This window comes from Coenobita brevimanus, chromosome 92 (genome assembly GCF_032717465.1).
Source record: "Coenobita brevimanus isolate Jiangsu-jjx chromosome 92, ASM3271746v2, whole genome shotgun sequence".
Lineage (NCBI taxonomy): Eukaryota > Metazoa > Arthropoda > Malacostraca > Decapoda > Coenobitidae > Coenobita > Coenobita brevimanus.
In genome coordinates, this window is record NC_137045.1 from 1166183 (window position 1) to 1180273 (window position 14091).

At 39.0% G+C, this 14091-nt stretch overlaps 1 protein-coding gene across 1 annotated transcript; it reads left to right on the top strand.

The window, feature by feature from the left end:
• Positions 1 to 1140: 1140 nt before the first annotated feature.
• On the top strand, positions 1141 to 11285 carry LOC145412112 (dehydrogenase/reductase SDR family member 12-like). Its single transcript, XM_080282030.1, has 9 exons — positions 1141 to 1236; positions 2399 to 2481; positions 2756 to 2889; positions 3181 to 3276; positions 5717 to 5841; positions 8214 to 8349; positions 8809 to 8925; positions 10113 to 10215; positions 11130 to 11285. The coding sequence occupies exons 1-9, from the start codon at positions 1181 to 1183 to the stop codon at positions 11249 to 11251; spliced, it is 972 nt and encodes a 323-aa protein (XP_080138156.1). The 5' UTR covers positions 1141 to 1180; the 3' UTR covers positions 11252 to 11285.
• Positions 11286 to 14091: the final 2806 nt, after the last annotated feature.

A 14091-nucleotide genomic window follows, 5' to 3' on the forward strand; every position in this document is an offset into this window, starting at 1 on the left:
ATTGGTGCGGCCAATGATGATGCATAGACCATTATTCTGTATGGTGTTCTGGATGTTGCAGTGGGTGTTAGATAGGATGGGGATCCATGCCGGAGAGGCGTAGGAAATTACCTTACTGATGTAGGCTACTGTTTACAAAGTTGGGAGAGCGTTTCTCTTTGCTGCCTAGTCTGTTTCCGTAATAGCTCTCCCTGTACTGAATCTGGGGATGTACTGCCTCTTGATGTCTAATTGCATGTGGTCCTTGAAGGCGATTCCAGTGCCATATTTATCTGGAAGGACCTTAATGACGCATGTCTGTGGCAATGGTACAATGTTAAATGTAATTGTTACCGGTGATGAGTGTAGTGATGGGTGTGGCTGGAGCCATCGTCAGCTTTTTTTCTCAACCCATATCTTAAGAGTGTTGAGCTAGGTTGATACTGATACAGTGCGCAAGCTGTCTGCGATGTGGTGTGTGGTTGACAAGGTACCGGTAATGCCATCTGTATATGAATCAATGTTTGTGGGCGGTTGAGGTGTAGGAATGTGACCCATGTATGGGTTTAAAAGTGTAAATGAATGAATGGAGCACTGTGGCACTCCGTCAGGGAAGTTTCGTGTTGGCGATGGCAACATGTGCTTTCTACCAGAGAAGTAATTGCCAAGTCAGCATTTGGTGTTGTGGAGAACTCTTTAGAAAAGACAATTTAATCACAAAAAACAACTCCACCCAGTCTTAACCAAGGGCCGATTGACTTTGCAGCAGACCATACAAGGGCGGATGAGAGAGAGAGAGAAAGAGAGAGAGATGGAACAAAGCTGTATAAACGACGTTGACAACTAAACTCGACTCTATTTTAGTTAACCCAAATATTTCAATGTTTACATGGTTTTCTCTTACGAAAATAGTTTTCTTCGTTTTTCATTTCATTTATTTTCGTAAGGTATTTAAACCTTCCTTTCATATCGCCTTACATGTTTCGCATCCATTAAATTTTAAACTCATTTACTTCTTATAGAAACGTTTTGTGCCCTTGCAACAGTTTTGTATGTTTTGTAAGCGCACAAGCGCAGTGTTACGTGACTTACGTGACGTTTCATTCATCGGAAAGGAATGTTGTAGTGGTAGGTGCTCGTCGCACTGATAACGATAACATTGTTCGCGACTACGGTCAAGGAATTTGTGGTTTTGAGAGCGATGTCTATCTATAGGAACACCGTCTGGTTCTTGAAAGGATTAAGAGAATATACTAGGTAAGTGGAATAACGTAAAATCAGCTTTTTTGGACATGTGAAGAGAATGGAGAATGAAAGACTGACGAAGAGGGTGTATGTAGGTGAGGTGGAGGGAGGGAGAGGGAGAGGTAGACCGAGGATGAGGTGGAGAGATGGAGTTGAGAGGTATATGAGGGAGGGGGGGGGTGAGTTGGGGGAGGGTAGTCAAATGGTGGGTGACAGAGTGACTTGGAGGCGTTTTGTCTGCGGCCACCCTTTGCGGGATTAGGGCGTCGGGCTATAGATAGATAGATAGCTTTTATGTTTAATGTTCGGTTGAACGGTGGAAATTGTAAGAAAATGCAGTAAGTAAAACGCACACCGCGTATGAACATTTATTGTTCATCAACCCCAGCCAGTCTGGCCGAGCAGACTAATCAAATTTCAACCTCCAGCACCAGTAAGCAACCACCGCTGCAGGGCCGCCCCGTGCAGCGAATCGATGCTCCCAGCGGTTGACATTGCCTCGCTACGGCGAAGCGTGGGGATCAGTGTAGAAGTTTGGTTCCGGGATGAATGCCGCATTTGTCTCCATCCAGTTAATAGGGACGGACAGTTTGCCACATGGGACAACCACAAATTAAGAAATTAACATTTACCAGTTTTAGATTTTAAATGAAGGGTGCCTAATGGGAGGAGTGCTAGTTTGGGGTCGTGTGATACTTGCCTAAGCAGCTGCACCTCCTCAACTTTGAATTTGAAATTGGTTCAAAAATGGTTGATGAATGTGGTGGTTGTTCATATAATTACTATACTGGGTATTTGTGAAGAAATTTTTCCAAAAAGATTATGCAGCTGCCAAATTAATAAGAGAGCTATCTGTCCACCTATAGCCAGACGCCATAATCCTGTAAGGGATAGCCGTTTGTCTTAGTGGACACTGAATATACAGTATTCCCTTTCCAAATCCGAAAATCTTGTCTGAGATGCTTCACTCTAGGAAGCTTTTGCAGTTGCTTGGATATAAGAATAATATTGACACAATTATTGGACAGACTATAAGCTGAATGTATTGTCCTCTAGTACTGGCTCAGTTGAATGAACTGTGATAAAATGGTTAAAAGTTAAGTTTATGAAGCAAATGTTGCTGTAGTCAGTTACCATACTTATAAATTTCCGGTACCCGGTATATTAATTTCAGATCTGGTTACCAGTCAGCCAGCAAGGACTTCAAACCAAGTGACTTGGAGGTAGATTGTTCAGGCCTTCATTACATCATCACTGGTGAGCCATGTGTGATATTGTAGTTGTTATTGTTGTTACTGCACTTAGTTATTTTCCCAAATGGAAGTATCAGAAACACAAGGAAGGTGGGTTGGCGGAGGGTTAGTGCCCCTCCCCGTAAAACAATTTGTTACCTCTGTTTTCATGCAGCATACAAAAATTCTTCCATCCTTAGCATGTTACAATATGCCACTCTACTTCTGTCATTATTTCTTGTACTGTATATTGTTTTCCCTGACACTCAGCTTAATAGTAATACAGTACTCTACTGCAGGAGCCAATAGTGGGATTGGAAAATGTATTGCCACAGAAATTGCAAAACGTGGTGGAACTGTGCACATGGTATGCCGCAATCCCACCACTGCAGAGGAAGCGAAAAATGAAATAATTGAAACTTCAAGTAATCAGGTACCGTACTTGACTTTTCTGAACATAGTGACTACTACTATAAGTTATTACAGGTATTTATAAGATGTTATTACTGTGATACAATTACTGTGGTACAGTATTCTTACATGCTCTCTTATAGCTGTCATTCTGTATGCCTGTAATATCCTTTAATCGATCCATTTTATATGGATTCATCAATGAATTAAATACTGTATGTGTAAATCCTGTTTAATTTTATTGCTTAGTTGTGGTTTATTTTTACCTAGATAACATAGATGTGACAGTTACACTGCATATGTTGATTTTCAGAATGTATTGGTTCATATACTGGACATGTCAAACACCAGGGCTGTGTATAATTTTGCGAAGGACTTCTGTGAAAATAATGATACTCTTCATGCATTGGTGAGTACTGTGCATCAGTCTCCATGCTGCGAACAGCATGGGGTGCCGTTCCAAAGAGGTGTTATATATAATGTAGTGAGAGTTGAGGTGGGTGGAGATCCTCCGAAGGAGGTGTTAGAGAGGAATAATGTTCAGTGGGCTCTAGTCCTGCCTCGTTGCAACCAGACGAAACTGCAGCCACCAGTTGCGATACTGATCTGAAAGGGTTCTTCGACATTTTGTATTGTATGTAATGCTGACCTGACTCTTTAGCTGCAAGATGCAGGTGAGCTTACTTAATAAAATTAAAGGTATATTTCCTGACAGCTGCATGTGGGTATATTTCTAAGACCCTAAGATCATTTCCTGAGTATTGCTTCCTGGGAAAATAGTTATTTTCATTTTTCATCTCTGTGCATATCAAAATCTCATTAGAGTAATACTGTGTTTTATTTGTTAATGATTTTCTTTCATTTCTTTTGCTGGTAAAAACCATTAAGTATGGTATAGAAAAATGTTTGGTCATCAGTTACTCAGTATTACTGTGCTTTTTTTCATTTAAAAAACAAATAATCTTTATAAAACAGGTAAATGAGAAAGTTTGTTATGGAAATACAGTCATTGATGATACTGAAAAGGTATAAGCAAAAAAAAAAATAAAATAAAAATAATAATAATAATAAATTGCCCTGGATAATTGACTCTTTCTTGGAACTGGTAGGAGATTTAGATGCCTTGTCAAGTGGTTATATCTGATAGGTGATTTCAGAAACCTAAGTACTATACAGTACATTTCTGAAACTTTGTTTATGTCATTCCTAAATACAGGATCATAGATCATTCCAAATCTTGTTTTTTATTTTTTCACTTGGCTGCTACTGTCTTGGTCCAGGTCTTTGTTGCAGCCTATCATTGGAGTAGCCTAGTGGGATGCCTTTATTGACTCAGTTGCCCCTCTGGTCATTATCCTTGATTGTGAATACCAGTTGCTAAATATGAGACTAAAGGATAGACTAGAAGACAGTGCATTTTTTCTGACTGTGGGTCTGAGTGCCTGTAAGGTTGCTGTCATCAGTGTTGTGGAACATGTGCTAGAATGGGGGAAAGGTCACCAAGGAAATCTGATGTACAATTTTCAATACAGTAATGTTCAGTACGACCTGGTTAATTCAGGCTAATTTAGGGGAAAACCAGTCCATATTAATCTATAATGTGGATAAACCTGGTTCCAGAAGAAGGGAAGCACACACTAGCAGGCAGTTGAAAGAACAAGGCTTTGTAAGTAGAGGTTTGAACACTCTGGTACAGTACTGTAGGTAACCTTTTTTTTTTCTCTCTCTTCGTGGTTTTACTGTAATGCACACAGACATCACCAAAAATTACAGTTCTTTTAAATTTACCATACAGACAATGGAGAGGTTAGCAAAACAGCAGTTATGTAAATACCTCATATCTAAGATAAAGCATGCATGCATTGGCTTGTTTCAAATCAGATTTGTGTGTACAAAGCTAATGTTTAGTGGGTTTCATTTGTCCAGGTTACATGGATTCAAGTTGCATAGTACCGAAGGTTAAACTTGGGAAACAACTGTGTATACGTATTACATTTTTTTGTAGTATTTCTCAATCTCATGATGAGCCCACATGACTAGTCACTCGCCATTTGCCAGGCAGCTGTCATCTTCATCTCAGACAGAGGGTTTAGGCAGTTATTGTCACCAAATCCACATTTAACACAATAATTATTTATAAAAATTATTATTATTTGACACCAGAATTGAAGACAGTGTACTGAGTTGGTATAGTCATGTTGAGAGAATAGATAACAATAGAGTGATGAAAAAAGTATATCTGAGTGAATCTGAAGGAGGGAGGAGGCGAGCCAAGGAGAAGGTGGAGGGATATGGTGGATGAGCAAGTGATGAAGAGAGGTTTGGAAGTCGGTAAGGCTAGGAGACTGACAACAGATCAAGCTGGCTGGATGAATGTTGTGAGGAGAAGTGCATGATCAGGGATTTGGCTCCCCTTTTTAATGTGACCATCCAGATTGACTCTTATCAGATATGTCTATGTGAAGATACAGAACGTGGTGAATGTTTTTGACGTATCAGATAGAGCCAGAATTTCTGGAGCTTGAATGATGAGTGAATGGAAGGGCGGCTGTCTGTGCATTGCTACCCGGTACTCCTCACCCTTTCCAAGGGTGGGAAAGGAGGTCTGGATGATGATGATGATGATGATGATTGGTATAGTAAATAGAAACTGGCACATTTGCTGTATAGATAGCAATAGACCTTAAATAGTTATTTTTTTCTGTAAATTGCTGTGGATAAGGAAGAGAGAGAGAGAGATTACAGGAACTCTCTGTATTACATTTTGTTCAGCAAAAGAACTTTATAAAATAATGTTTTAATAAGAGCTTTCTTTATTACATTTTGTTGATATTGCCTGTCATTCACAGATTAACAATGCTGGATGCATGGTCAATACTCGAGAGGTGACTGAGGATGGCATAGAGAAGAACTTTGCCACAAATACCCTAGGAACATATGTCCTCACTTCCACCCTATTGCCTGCTCTGAAGAGGTGAAGTTTATGTTTTTAGGATTACAGTGCCAAGACTACATTCTAATTTGTTTTTATTTCTTCACAAATGCTGTGTTGTTTGCATAATATTTCTCACTTCATCATTATTTATTTCTCTCTCATCACATCTACCCTCACGCAACATGCGTCTAATGGCATCAACTCCACAAGACCTGCACAATGTACACTTTTTACAACAGTCAACATTAGTAAAGCATTTGGTGCCATCCATTGACATAAACAGTCTCCAAAATCTACAACAGAAGCATGGAGAATAACACCAAATGCAGGCTTGTCAACTACGTATATGGTAGATAGACACCTCTTACACTCCATTGCAAGTTATCATGAACATGAAACTTTTGTAACAGAGTTCCCCAGGGATCAGTACCTTCAACTACAGTTTTCAACCTACACATACATGATATTCCAACACGCTTATCATTCACAAACTGTACCACATAAATAGTTAACTGTCATATCCATAGCCGCATAACCTGGCGTGTGTCTTTATCTGTCACAGCAAATGGGGATTACTTTGTAAAAATCCGCCGGAACCCCTCAAATTTGAAATCTGCTTCATGCAGCGAGAGTCCCACCACCCAAACACTGCAGTATGTCTTGTCACCAAAACACTGCTTTTAATAGTGCCAAATCTGGCAGTTATCCTTCTAATTTGTTTTCTGTATGTACCTATCTCTAGTTTTCTTCTAGTGTTCAATATTAAATATGTATATCCTCCACTTCAATACATTCCATGCTCTATTTTTTCCTCATGTATCTTGTCCCAAAATGGATGACATGTTGGTCACCTCCCCCCTTCCCCCAAGGCTATTGCCCTGCCTCTCCCACCAGTCCTCCACTACTGTACCTCTGCGTGGCAGGTGTGCATACGGTGGAAGTCATCCTGTGTTTTGTCATCCCTGTCCTTTCTTAATGCTGTACTGGCCTCCTGCCTTTCTGTTAGCATGTGTCTCAGTGGCACATCTGCCTGCCATTCTCTGAAAGAAGGAGGTACAGTGCAATATTGCCTCCAGTGCCACTGGACCATCTGGAATTTACTTTATCAAGAAATTCTAAGGCTACTCTCTGGTGAGTTTATTTCCCTAATGTCTTCGGTCACAAAGGCTATATGCCCTGCTTGAAGAATAGTCCCAGATAACATAACGCACGTAACAGAGCACTGCACAACACGTGCCACACTAAGATGCAGATGTAACAGTAATGATGTAAGGAAATTGGGATGACCGTGTAGGTCAGTTGCTGCTCGGCCAGGCAGACCGACGATTAGCAACAACAACGAGAACAACTTATTCAGAATTAGTATGATAAACTAAACTTTGTTCTCTCACTACCAGAAATTTGGTCAGTTTCCTTCAGATGGAATGAAATCTAACCTTTGTTGCCCCATGAGGAGGCTAAGGGCCTGGACTTCATAGTCCAGACACCCACCATTTTAAAATGTCTGTACTGCAATGGGATATATCTGGTTTACAATGATGATGCTGTTGAAAATGATTATTGATAGCTACCATTGACAGTGGGAGGTACTACCAAGATGATGAAATGTGAATGCAAGCTTGGCAGCTGGCAATGCAGTCACCACTGTTAGGCAGGGAACATTCAGCCACAAGTACAGTCATTCAGTGATCTTTCATCTGAGTGACTATATGGAGAGTCGAAGTCCAAGCTGAGAGTCTCACATTTTTACAAATCATACCGGTATCACTTATCTCAAATTTCTTTCTTCCCAACAGCTTTCAATAACTGTGGGGAATTAATTAGTTGGTTTGGCACTTGGTTTAGCTTCCTGTCTATAAAACACATCAGCTGGACCATGGCCATCCCCAATACTTAGGAGGTAACTTTTGATTTTTATTATTATTTTTTTGTCCAACTGGGCATAGGCTTCACAGCCTGCTCCCAAGGCCCAGTAGTACTCCTGCATACCACACACCTCCACGTCACCATTTTCGTGCTAATATTCACCTTCCATATTGAATACATGCTAGGGCTGTTTCATGCAGGACTGATGTATTGGTATTAGTGGGGGTACTTGTATGACATGTTGGCAGGTCTTTTGGTAGATCAGTAAAGTCTGCTCTTATTAAATTCAAATCCTTAAACTGTTCCCTGCTTTAGTGGGAATTCGAACCTGGGTCCATTAGGACTGCCGGTGACCTCTCTATTGATTCAGCCACCGATGATGACACACACATTAGGTTTTTTAGATTGCATCCAGATTTTCATAATGTACAGTAGTTACCCTACTGTTTAGCTTTTCATTCCAGTTTCTTTTCAGTTACAGGTAATAGTGAAGTTGATTACAAACTAGTCAATTCTTTCAGCTAACTGTAATACTCTCTTTTCAGGACCGAGAAGTCACGTGTAATAATTGTAACCTCAGGAGGAATGCTGGTTCAGAAGCTAAACATAAATGATCTGCAGTTTGAGAATATGAAACCATTTGATGGGACAATGGCATATGCTCAGAACAAAAGGCAACAGGTATAATGCTGCACTGGCTTATGACTTATTAGCTTGTATGTTTTTAAGACTCATCTCAACACAAACTTAATATACAGTACAATAGTCCACATCCCTCACTGTTGCTGATGTCCCAAGTATGACAGTCAGTAATAAGAATTTGAGTCATCATTCTAGTCATACTGTATATTTTTCTTTTGGCTTTGGTACCATATACTCTTATCTAGAATCCTGAGTAGATGAAAAATATATTTTGTCACTGTAGGAATGGTTTCATAACAGACAGTGTGTATACAGTGTACATGGTATGGTATTGCTTATTCATTATTATTTAGGGTACAGTATTTTGAAAAAGCTTTGGATCTAGAGGTCAGTCAGCTCTATCATATAGCCCTTCCCCCAAAATTGTCTGTTAGAATGGGAGTTTCCTGTACTGTAATATGGATGACTGTTAAAATTTCACCATTTTATGCGGCACAGGTGGTGATGATTGAGCAGCTAGCAAAACAGCACCCTGAGATCCATTTCTCCTGCATGCACCCAGGCTGGGCTGACACTCCTGCTGTTCGCACTTCTATGCCAGAGTTTTACAATAAGGTTAGTGCCAGGGTTCACAAACAAGCTTGTATGGTTTATACATGATTGTACTGTCAATTCAGTGCTGTATTTTTGTAATACAAGAAAAAGGTTCAGGTATTGTCCATATTGGGTAAAATACTTTTCGCTTTATAACCAGTTACTATTTGTTACAAGTCATACACATCCAGGGTAACTGAGTGGCAGCCTGGAAATAGAGTAGGAAGGGGCACACAGAGGACTTGATAATGAGATGGGATTTGGAGATATGATGGGATTAGATGGAATAAACTGACAGTCATGTGGTCAGAGTGGAAAGAGATGAGAGAGGCAGTCATCCTGTTGATAGTGGATGATAATCATGATGTTTCTTGAAATTGACCATTGACAATATCAGCTGTTTACATGATGCTCTTATTTATTTTCAGTGCAAAAAAAACTCTTGGGTTGAGTTAATTTTACATTGGTGCATGTTGTGTGGGAGGTAGGAAAAGTGATGTAAACAACAACATTAGCCTAACTGGCCTGAGCTATCACAGACACAGTCTGTATAATTTTATGTTTGTTCATGTAAATCATATATTTTATATTTATCTTTTTTATATGGCAGTGGGGGTACTGCATTCCATATTTACAAACTTTGACTTTTAAAGGCATTTGTTCGAGCTTGTTTATTCTTATGCCGTCAATTGTAAAGCTACCATACACTTCACAACCAAACTGCAGCTAATATGAAAGTGAAAGAATACAAAAAACATACCATAAGACTTTCCATACTAGTAAACCACCCTGGCAGTTTACTTATATTGGAGGCTGGTAAAGATCTGTGATAAATACAGTAACTCAGTCAAAACATATTCAAGCAAGATCAGGCAAGATCAAGTGCCAGTTTCAAACTTGTGTTCAATGAAATGTGCTTAATTGTTGTTTGGGGTTGCTGGATGTTTGAGGACCAGCTAAGTGGATTTCTACTTTATATTTTGTATACTGTATAAAGTGAGATGATGACCTCCTACCCCCTGGAGTCTTTATCAGTGTGTAAGTATATTACTGAACATGGTTATACGTAGGGGAAAGAATGAAATATGTCATTGCCTACCTGTTATGTGTATTATTTTAGAATGTGGTCACCTCTGTTTTTAGTTCAGGCAACAGTTGTTGTAAGTTGAGATAAAATAAAAATGTTAAGACATAACCTTGTGTGTTAGATGAAGGAGCGACTGAGGAGTGCTGATGAAGGAGCAGATACTGCAGTTTGGCTAGCTGTATCTCCAGCTGCACTACTCCATCCCTCAGGACTCTTCTTCCAAGGTACCATGCACTCTTATGGTCATCCAGGATAGTGAAGGTGGTTCTGTAATTTATACTGGACATTTATCAGGCACTTCAGTATTGGCTTATATTTTTTTGTTAGTATCCAAATGGAACCTTCATATTGATATACTGTGGTGATCCTTGTTTGTCTAAACATTTAGTGCAGTATAGTTTATGTGTCTGTATGTGTGTGTGTGTGTGTGTGTGTCTATATATACAGTATATATATACAGATAGATAGATAGAGATAGATAGATGGATAGATACATAGATATAGATATACAGATAGATATTGACTAATGTGACAGCAACCGCTGCTGCGCTACACTTCAAACTAAGGCTGCTAATCAAACACTAACATCTCCTACGAACTCCGAACATACCGTACAGTACAGTGAATGAGTTGACCAAAGTTACCAGCTAATGAACATTACAGATTTTATATTAATAATTCGGTATTTCGCTTGGTTAGGATTATGCATAATTTTTCTAATTCATCCTAATTTCATAAAAGAAGGTCATGTTATATCTAATGCAATAGTAAGTTTCTAAAAGCGGGACAATTAAGATAATTTGCTCAAAAAGCGGGTCATTCTAGTCAATTAAAAAAGCGGGACGGACGTCCAAAAAGCGGGACTCTGGTCACCTTAGTGATAACCTTATAACCAAATAATGGGATGATGTGGAATGAACTATTGTCTCTCAACCTATCTAGAGCCAGATGCCATAATCCTTTAAGGGTTGGCCACAAACAAATCACCTCCATGTTGGGTGGAAATATGCAAATGTGGGATCCATCCAGGAACCAAACTTCCACACTCCTGACTGGGGCTACACAACAACAACAGCAACAACATTGATAACAAAATTGTTAATAAACTTATTGTTGATGAGCTGTTGATGGGTTACAGATAGGCAACCAGTATCAACCCATCTGCCTCTGGCCTCCACTCGATCTAGTTCTGGTGATGAAGAACGACTGATGACAGCACTGGATGGCTTGGTCAAAAAGTTTGCTGAAGAAATACTGTAATATAGAGGTATGTTTAAAAGTGTGTGTTACACGTGCTTTAACATGTACTATGTTATTATTTTATTACCAGTATTATCTTTTTGTGAAAGCTGTGTTAACGTATTGTATAGTAGCAGTTTCAAGAGTTGTGTTTGGCTGTGCACCTGCAAAATGCAAAATGGGGTTTTATGCTTGCCTGTCATATCTTTTATGCTATTTCTCATATACAAGTATCTGTGCATTTGCTGATGTACAATAACTGTCAGTTCCGCATTATCTACCCCCTTTGAGTTGTAGGAACCTGGTGCCAGGCTACTGTAGTCCAGTACATTTGAGGGTAGCTGACCAACCTGCTTCCCGTGATGGCAGTACATGATTGATATGCCTGTCATATCATGGGGATTAAACTAATGCACACAGCTAGATCATCACACCAACTGGAGCACTGCAACCACTTAGTCACCAAATATGGTGGTCCATACATAATGCTCTTCTCCCTGTTTGTTGAGTGATTTCTCATGTTGCAGGGACAGCTCAGTCAGCATTATCAGTGTCTATCCTGCATCATTTTTCGTTTCATACTCCCACTGCCACATTCACACCCCCACTAGGAGCCTGAACTGTCCCTGCAACACATATGATACTGCCGGATGGGATCCTATGAACATACTACCAGGTTAGTTCCTGTTGCAGTGCTAGCTACAAACCACCCTGTATACCTGTATTATGTTTTAGAGAAATATGCAACACTGGTAGCATAGCTTCCCGTTCAGGCTGATATTGCTCTTCATTTGTTCATTGCAGTAACCATTTCAGACAGTAAGTGAGACTCTGTTTCGATTATTTTTCTGAACAGCTGCCGGGAGGGTGAACACGTGCAGAGTACTTGCCTCAGGTGAGTTACAGCTAGGCATTATATCATCAAGGGAGAACGGAAATTCCATCAGCAAATGGTTCGTTGTTTGTGTATGTGGGGCTGTGGACATAAGCTTAGAAAAGCTGTATGATCCTTTGAATTAGGTCCCAAGTGAACTTTCTTCATGAGTTCCGAAATCTGCCTTGTACTGTTTTAGTTTAAATTTAATTTTCCTTGGTCCCAAAATCTTGTTTTTCACAGTCCAACTGTACTTGAAATTTGTTGAATGTATATTGTAAATTTTCAAGCAGAAAATAACTTGTAAAGTATTTTTAAGAATGAAGAGAAATAGCCAACAAGTTTTTATCTTTTCTATGTTCACGGTTCTTAATTTTTCATTGCACAAACACTTTCACTTCTGTGATAATGTCCTCAGGCTAGAAATAATGCTTTAGGTATATATGGTATACCACATAATTATTTTGTAATGGCACTGCTTTTAACCTTGTCAACTGATAAAGAATTTAACATTATAACTGTTGTATACACGAATCTTACTAGTAGACATAAGGTACTGTATGGCCATGTGTTTCTATCTGACCTGTCAGTGAAAAAGAATGCTGTAATAAAATTATGTTCATGAATGGCAGTGTTACGGATCTTCCTATTAGCGGCATCATCATTAGCCTTCCTTCCTTCACTTTGAATTCTTGATTTAATGGTCCAGAACTTACAGCCACACAGCATCCTTCAATCATCTCAGGGAAATTGCATTTCCCCGAGAGACATGAGTTCAACTAGCCAGGCTGCTATGTGGCTATTACCTCATCTCTGTTAGAGTATCAATGCAAATACATCATAAGAACAAATAAACTATGCCTTCATTGTAATGCAGCCCCTGGCTAGCATCATAGTACACATACTTACTTCATGCACCTCACCTCACAGCAGAAACAGTTCTTCAACATAACCTAAAGAAAAGATCTCTTGGAGTGCCTAGTTGAAGTGGCTGGTTTCCTGTAGTTCACTGGTTCATATCAGATGAGCCTTGGACCACTATTACAACATTAGTACCTCTTGGTAGGTATGATGTACTTTTTCAGTGCTTTGTTTCTGTTTGTGTTATTAACTCTTTCTGTACAATGAAATATTTTTTGTTATTCCTGTTACAGGCAACTTTCATTTCAAGACCAGGACTTGCTGGCAAAATGCTACTTCATGTAAAACAACTTAAGACATACCTTACTTGCATTTTGGGGTTTACAGAATTTTCAGTAAAACCAGGTATTAATAATAAAACAGATTAAAATGAAAAGCAGCCTACCCCCCCCCCCATGTCTACCAGTCATTCATTAAAAAATCAGGGAATATGTCATATTTCATTATTATTGTGATATTTTACCAAGTCAGACTGTGTATAATATTGCAGTAATGGCAGAATTTACCTTAATGTCCCTGAACATGGGGAAAAAATCAAGGAACATACAAGACTTTGAAGGTGTTGATTTGGTAGAAGAAATGAAAACTCCACACAATGTTTTTTCTTAAATCGTGTTATTTGAAGAAAAATGTGTATTGTAAACAAAAAGACTTTTTTTTACATTGAGCTATTTCCAAGACATGTAATTTCAACTTGCGTAAACCAAGAGGTATCTGTAACTACAGTACAGTATATGCAGATATATTTTATACAAGCAGTCATATCATCAATCAGTCATTGTAACCTTATAATGAAAAAAAAAAAAGAAAAAAAAAAAGACTGCTCTTAATGAATGCTCTCAGCCAATCAAGTGCCAGCTAAGAAGCTTAAGACTCATATCTTCTCAAATGAGATCAAATGGGCTTTAGTCCAATTTACTGTATCAAGTTTTGCTATGCAGTATAAATTCAGAAACACTAGAAATGTCCCTTTTGCCTGTATCTTTTTATTTATTTATTTTTAATACAGTAAACCCTTGCTCATGTGTTCTTGGCCCTAACAGATTTTGGATGTAATAGACATGTT

Bases quoted from the DNA above. Each gene is read 5' to 3' on its own strand.
- LOC145412112 (XM_080282030.1), top strand. From the start codon at position 1,181: ATGTCTATCTATAGGAACACCGTCTGGTTCTTGAAAGGATTAAGAGAA. The intron at 2,890-3,180 runs GTACCGTACTTG...GTTGATTTTCAG, and splicing joins TTGAAACTTCAAGTAATCAG to AATGTATTGGTTCATATACT. The intron at 3,277-5,716 runs GTGAGTACTGTG...TGTCATTCACAG, and splicing joins ATGATACTCTTCATGCATTG to ATTAACAATGCTGGATGCAT.